Source organism: Nansenia antarctica (genome assembly GCF_963989245.1).
Source record: "Nansenia antarctica genome assembly, chromosome: 6".
Classification (NCBI taxonomy): Eukaryota; Metazoa; Chordata; class Actinopteri; order Argentiniformes; family Microstomatidae; genus Nansenia; species Nansenia antarctica.
This window is the reverse complement of record NC_137676.1, coordinates 71473003-71480502: the sequence shown is the minus strand read 5'-3', so window position 1 is coordinate 71480502 and position 7500 is coordinate 71473003. Positions and strand designations below refer to the sequence as shown.

At 46.4% G+C, this 7500-nt stretch overlaps 1 protein-coding gene across 1 annotated transcript in view; it reads right to left on the bottom strand.

The window, feature by feature from the left end:
* Positions 1-7500, bottom strand: part of LOC308159855 (circadian locomoter output cycles protein kaput-like) — a gene marked incomplete at its 3' end in the record, with an annotated part of 20546 nt that overhangs the window by 8665 nt on the left and 4381 nt on the right. Inside the window, exons 6-13 of the mRNA XM_080533672.1 lie at positions 6872-6961; positions 6096-6216; positions 5212-5325; positions 2904-3022; positions 2522-2604; positions 2026-2132; positions 1178-1325; positions 47-122 (exon numbers count right to left, since the gene is read on the bottom strand). Of these exons, the coding sequence (XP_080389798.1) occupies positions 47-122; positions 1178-1325; positions 2026-2132; positions 2522-2604; positions 2904-3022; positions 5212-5325; positions 6096-6216; positions 6872-6961 (858 nt within the window). The remainder of the gene's footprint in view (positions 1-46; positions 123-1177; positions 1326-2025; positions 2133-2521; positions 2605-2903; positions 3023-5211; positions 5326-6095; positions 6217-6871; positions 6962-7500) is intronic.

The following is a 7500-nucleotide window of genomic DNA, read 5'->3' as shown; positions in this document are numbered from 1 at the left end:
TCTCTGTCTGTTTGTCTCAGATTGGGATGTCTCAGCTTCGTCTCACCTTGTCCGCGGTCAGCTCAGGGGGAGACTCCACAATACCCAGCTCTCTACGCTGCTCAGCCCTCACCTCAGCATAGCTACAGAGGGAGGGAGGGAGGGAGGGAGGGAGGGAGAGAGGGAGGGAGGGAGGGAGAGAGGGAGGGAGGGAGGGAGAGGGAGGGAGGGAGAGGGAGGGAGGGAGGGAGGGAGAGAGAGGGAGGGAGGGAGGGAGAGAGAGGGAGGGAGGGAGAGGGAGGGAGGGAGGGGGGGAGAGAGAGGGAGGGAGGGAGAGGGAGGGAGGGAGGGGGGGAGAGAGAGGGAGAGAGGGAGGGAGGGAGAGAGGGAGAGAGAGGGAGAGAGGGAGGGAGGGAGGGGGGGAGAGAGAGGGAGGGAGGGAGGGAGGGAGAGAGAGGGAGGGAGAGGGAGGGAGAGAGGGAGAGAGAGAGGGAGAGAGATGATGGATAACAATCAGCAGTGAGATTCGTTAAAATGCATAGTATCTATTTAAAGGTAATTTTAGTACCTAGTTAAAGGTAATGTTGTAGTTCAGTGCCTATTTAAAGGCAATGTTGTCATTTCAGTACCTAACTGTGTGCAGACTATAAATCATTCTAGTTAAAGGTAATGTTGTAATTTCAGTATCTAGTTAAAGGTAATGTTGCAGTTCAGTGCCTAGTTAAAGGTAATGTTGTAGTTCAGTGCCTAGTTAAAGGTAATGTTGTAGTTCAGTGCCTAGTTAAAGGTAATGTTGTAGTTCAGTGCCTAGTTAAAGGTAATGTTGTAGTTCAGTGCCTAGTTAAAGGTAATGTTGTAGTTCAGTGCCTAGTTAAAGGTAATGTTGTAGTTCAGTGCCTAGTTAAAGGTAATGTTGTGGTTCAGTGCCTAGTTAAAGGTAATGTTGTAGTTCAGTACCTAGTTAAAGGTAATGTTGTAGTTTCAGTATCTAGTTAAAGGTAATGTTGTAGTTCACTGCCTAGTTAAAGGTAATGTTGTAGTTCAGTGCCTAGTTAAAGGTAATGTTGTAGTTCACTGCCTAGTTAAAGGTAATGTTGTAGTTCAGTGCCTAGTTAAAGGTAATGTTGCAGTTCAGTGCCTAGTTAAAGGTAATGTTGTGGTTCACTGCCTAGTTAAAGGTAATGTTGAAGTCTCCTACCTGACGACAGTGTGTGTGCAGACGATGAACTCGGGCCTGGAGTTCCACTGGTGGTAGGTGATGTAGTACTGAGTCTGCAGCCAGATCCACTGCTGCCCTTTAGTCAAGAAGCGGTGGTAACACGACTTCCCCTTACCATACTGCATCACTAGAGGGAGGGGGGAGGGAGGGGGGAGAGAGAGAGAGGGGAAGAGGGAGAGAGAGAGAGAGAGAGAGAGGGGAAGAGGGAGAGAGAGAGAGAGAGAGATGGTCAGTGCAAGCAGAACATACAACATACCATGTGTGTGAGTGTGTGTGTGTGCACGTGTGTGTGTGTGTGTGTAAGTGTGACTGTGTGCGTGTGTGTGTGTGTGTGAGTGTGCGTGTGTGTGTGTGCGTGTGTGTAAGCATCTGTGTGCATTAGAGATTGATGTGTGTGTGTGAGTGTGTGTGTGTGTGTGTGTGTGTGTGACTGTGTGATTGATTGATTGATTGATTGAAAACCTTTATTGTCCCCATTGGGGAAATTTTGTTGTCAAACAGCTCAGTTAGGGCAGAAAACATTCAGTACAGAAAACAGAAAAACATTCAATAAAAAACATAAAACAGTGCAGGCTCAATAAGTAAAAAGTTCCAAAAGTTCCATCTCCAGGTCTCCCCCACCCTGCAGGGCCTGGTTGTAGAGTCGGAGTGCAGCTGGAATAAAGGACTGTCCAAATCTTTTTGTACTTTGTGAGCGTGCGTGTGTGTGTGTGTGACTGTGTGCGTGTGTGTGTGTGTGTGTGAGTGTGCGTGTGTGTGTGTGTGTGTGTGTGACTGTGTGTGTGACTGTGTGTGTGAGTGTGTGTGTGTGTGTGTGTGAGACTCACGGTGCTCGTGACACTTGGCCAGGATCTCCAAGTCGTTGACGTGGTAGTAGTCGTACCCCGACGTCCCCAGGACCTCGAACGGAAGGTAGCCTATGATTGGTGGAGCCCTGCGGGAGGAAGTGACATCATCAGCAGGGGGGAGGGGGGGTTAGGTGTGTCTGGGGAGGGAAGACGGGCGCATTTCAGTAGGATTGTGTGTGTGTGTGCGAGAGAGTGAGTGAGTGAGTGTGTGTGAGAGTGTGCGGTGTGTGTGCATGTCTGTGTGTGTGGTCTCACCCCTGCGTGGTGTGTACCCCAGGGAAGTTGTGGACAGTGTGTGTGTGTGAGTGTGTGCACGCATGCGTGTGTCTGCATGTGTGTGTTACCTGTGTGTGTGTGTGTGTGTGTGTGTGTGTATTACCTGTGTGTGTGTGTGTGTGTGTGTGTTACCTGTGTGTCTGTGTGTGTGTGTGTGTGTGTGTGTGTGTGTGTGTGTGTGTGTGTGTGTGTGTGTTACCTGTGGTCCAGGAAGAGGAACTTCCACTCCAGGCTGTGTCTGGAGGTGAACTCCTCGTTGGGCTCCTCCACGGTACACATCTCCTACAGGAGAGACGGTGTGTGTGTGTGTGTTACATAAATATAATTCAAGTTTTTTTTTCCATTGTGTGTGTGTGTGTTATTGATGATATACTGTATGTATGTATGTACAGTACCAGTCAAAAGTTTGGACACACCTTCTCATTCAATGGTTTTCTTTATAAAAATGTCTACATTGTAGATTCATACTGAAGACATATAAACTGCGAAAGAACATGGAATTATGTATGTGTGTGTGTGTGTGTCTGTCTCTGTGTGTTTGTGTGTGTGTGTGTGTGTGTGTGTGTGTGTGTGTGCCTCACCTTGATGAATTGGGGCTTGGCCAGCCGGACCGTGGCTACGAAGCAGACCTGGTCGTCGAAGGCGGGGTGCAGGGAGCGCTGCAGCACCCCCTCCAGACCACTCCTCTTGGTGTTGGGCACTGCAGAGAGCACAGGACGACTCTGGGTTAACACCATAGGTGAAAGTGGGCCGGAACGGTCCGGTGCTGCGTTCCGGCAAGACTTTCTGTGCCGGAACGCCGTTGGGGGAAGAGATGCAGCTGCCTGTCAATCAAAATCCGATTGCTGCAGAGTGCAGAAGCAATCACGATTCACGATCCATAATTTCCAACAAGGAAACACATGGCTGACGTTATGTTTCGTTGCGTCTATTTTAATACCTTTGAAAAGGACATGTTAACTCGCTTTACAGTAGACCCGACGCGACGCGACGTGGTTGGGTGGGCAGCACTGGGCACTGAGACAGTCCGACCGGGATTACAGTCGCGCCGTATGGAAGCATATAGTGGACTTTATTCAATTGTTAATGCAATTTGAGATTGCATTTGTATGTTCCACTTTTGCATGCATTCTTTCAGACAATATTCAAATTCAAATGCAATTCTAATGATTTTCATTTTCATGTACCTGATGTGCACATTCGCTATGTCATGCGCTGCTTTGTAGCTGACAAAATTCAAAAGTTCATTCTAATGTGAAAATTACTATGTAATCCCAAAATAGCATATTCATTTGCCACTTTTGCCTGCGTTATTTGAGTCAATATTCAAATTGTAATGCAATAATGTGATACGCAATTGCATTTACATGTTCTAGTAAACACATCCGCTCATTAGAATTGCATTTGAATTTGAATATTGTCTGAAAGAATGCATGCAAAAGTGGAACATGCAAATGCAATCTCAAATTGCATTAACATTTGAATTTAGTCCACTATTATGCTTCCATAAGCAAGCCGTGTTGCCAGATTGGGCTACTTTTGGTCACACTGGACGGGTGGATTCGGCAGCTTTTAGACTGGTTGGGCTGGAAATTGTCAATTCCATCTGGCAACCCTGGTAGCAAAATATGTGCATACGTATCTGGTAGCCTACTGGTACTTTCAAATCGCATCGTATTATTATTATTAATAATAATTACAATTTACAATACAAATACAACAATTGGGGGTCCCTCAAAGAAAATTTGGGCGCACTGCGCGCGCACAACATCAACCTCCAAGGCTTGATTCTGACCGAGGAAAAACCCTGGTATGTACTGTATAACATGATAGCCATCTATGCACTGTATATAAGATGATGACCAAGGGTCTTTCTGCTGCTGACCAAGGGGTTGAGTTCACTTGATGAGGCCCAATTTTGTTTTAGACTCTGTAGGCTACTGTATTTGTTTATTAAGACTTAAGATATATTATCTGAATTTCTCTTGTTTTATCAAATGTTACAATTATTTTCATTTCTTGTGCTGGTTTAAAATTGCAGGAAACTAGCACAAATAATTGTGTGGGAGAGAGGGGCCGCCGCTACCAAAACGTGCACAGTTTTGGGTCGCTCCACCACCAAAAACTCTCACTCCAAACTTTTGGTGAAACATGGCAGCCCTAAAGTATTTCTAATTTCGACACCAACACCACGATGTGTGTGTTCAGGGATGCATGAAGCTGGGGGCAGGAGGAGAACAATATGAAACGATGAAGGTTGGGGTAGTAGCCTATAGTTCCTGTAAGAAACTCAAACCACTTTCACCCCTGGTTAACACACACACACACACACACACACACACACACACAGAGAGAGAGAGAGACACACACACACACACAGAGAGAGAGAGAGACACACACACACACACACACACACAGAGAGAGACACACACAGACATACTACACACACACACACACAGAGAGAGAGACACACACACACACAGAGAGAGAGAGAGACACACACACACACACACACACACAGAGAGACACACACAGACATACACACACAGACACAGACAGAGAGAGACACACACAGACATACACACACACACACGCACAGACACAGACAGAGAGAGAGACAGACACACACATACACAGAGAGAGAGAGACATACACAGACATACACACACACAGACACAGACACAGAGAGAGACACACACACACACACACACACACAGACAGAGACATGCACACACACACACACACACACACAACACTCAAATTGTCCTTCAGGGGCAGGTTGAACAGGTTTTTACACCGACTGGCAAACAGCCCTAAAGATGTTGAACACAATTAAAAAGACAACAATGCGATTGAGAAACCCCCCCTAAAAACAAACATGTCCCTCACCGTTGTGCAACGACTTGAAGTTCCCGATGAACTTGACATGTTCGTACACGGGCGGCTCCTTGGGGTCGATGGACCCCCGCAGCAGATGACAACAGAACTCCATCTGGTTCTTAGCTGCAGCACACAAACAAACAAACAAACAAACAAACAAACATTAAAAACAATCACACACCGTGGTTGATGCTAACAAATGCTAACGTTCAGTGTGTTCCAGGGAGGGAAATGAAGCTAAGCTCTGGCGCTCTCAGAGCGATTTTTACGAACACATCCGCTAAATATGTGATACCAAAAACAACGCACTAAAACTGGTTGGCTGGGTGGGTGGGTGGGTGGTGGTACCCACTCCTGAGGTACTCCGAGCCGTAATTGATGCTAACAAATGCTAATGTTCAGTGAGTTCCAGGGAGGGAAATTAAGCTGAGCTAAGCTAAGTCCGCTAGCTTTGAGAAACGAGAACAGTTGACTGAAGGATGTGCCCAACTAGCTCGTCAACAAGACTTTCATCATATTTTAACATTAACATAATGTTTATGACATATATTTTATTGAAAAGAAGAGAGTGCACACCGCAGAAAATCGAAGCGAGGTGAAAAGAAATAGAAGCCGCACACTCAAGTTCCAGATGCAAAAAGGCAACACTTATTGCATCTGGAACCTGAGTGTGCAGCTTCTATTTTTTTCAATATGACATATATTTTAACATTAACATAATGTTTATGACGTTTTTTAATATTAACATAATGTTTATGACATATATTTTGGCATTAACATAACAGTACCCACTCTTGAGGTACTCTGGGCCATAGTTGATGCAAACAAATGCTAACATTCAGGGAAATGAAGCTAAGCTAAGCTAAGCCTGCTAGCCAGAGTACCGTACTCACTTTTGAGGTACTCGGGTCCCTGGTTCTCTGCGTCGGAGGCGTGGGCGGACAGGGCCTTGTACACCTCAGAGTGCTCCCCCAGCGGGAGGAAGTTCAGCATGTTCTGGTCCACCAGGTCCGACTGGAACCAGGGAGAAGAACAGCGACAACAGTTAAAAAAATAAAAAAATAAAAGGGTTGGAAATGATGCCAGCATATCATGTTATATGTGATGGAGTAGACCGGACACACACACACAGACATACACACGCACAGACACAGAGAGACAGAGACACACACACACACACACAGACATACACACGCACAGACACAGAGAGACAGAGACACACACACACATACACACAGACACAGAGACACACACACAGACATACACATGCACAGACACAGAGAGACAGAGACACACACACACACACACACAGACATACACACGCACAGACACAGAGAGACAGAGACACACACACACATACACACAGACAGAGACACACACACAGACATACACATGCACAGACACAGAGAGACAGAGACACACACACACATACACACAGACACAGAGAGACAGAGACACACACACAGACATACACATGCACAGACACAGAGAGACAGAGACACACACACACACACACACACACACACACACACAGACATACACACGCACAGACATAGAGAGACAGAGACACACACACAGACATATACACGCACAGACACAGACACACACAGAGAGACAGAGAGACACACACACACACACACACACACACACACACACACAGTGTACTTACAGGCAGGTGCTCCAGCAGTGAGGTGACACTCTCAGACACGTAGATGATGCTTCCGTCCGTCATTATTGCTATGAAGAACCCGTCCAGCGCCTAGCAACAACAACAACAACAGACACACACATGAACACACACACACACACGCACACACACAAGCACGAGCACGGCGTCTGTGGCTCAGGAGGTAGAGCCATCGTCTAATGAATGCAAGGTTGGCAGATCGGCGGTTTGAGTCACGTGTCGAAGTGTCCTTGGGCAAGACACTGAACACCCAATTACCATGCAAGGTGCGGACCGGCACCTTGCATGGTAGCTTGTCCCCTTTGGTGTGTGAATGTGTGTGTGAACGGGTGAATGAGAGGCCATTGTAAAGCGCTTTGGAATAAGGAGCTATGTAAGTGCAGTCCATTTTTAACAACAACACACAGACAGGGGTTAAGGGGGATTCTTCTTTCTGTCTATCTTCTTCTTTTTGAGGGGTGTGATGTAGATGGTTTGGTGTGTGATGTGGACCCAGGAACGATGCAGGAGCCAATGTGACACGTTCTAGTCTTTTGGTCCTCATATCGGCAACCAATCAAAATGTTCAGATTTTCTTTTGAAACACGGAACTACGTTTCAACGTTGTTGAG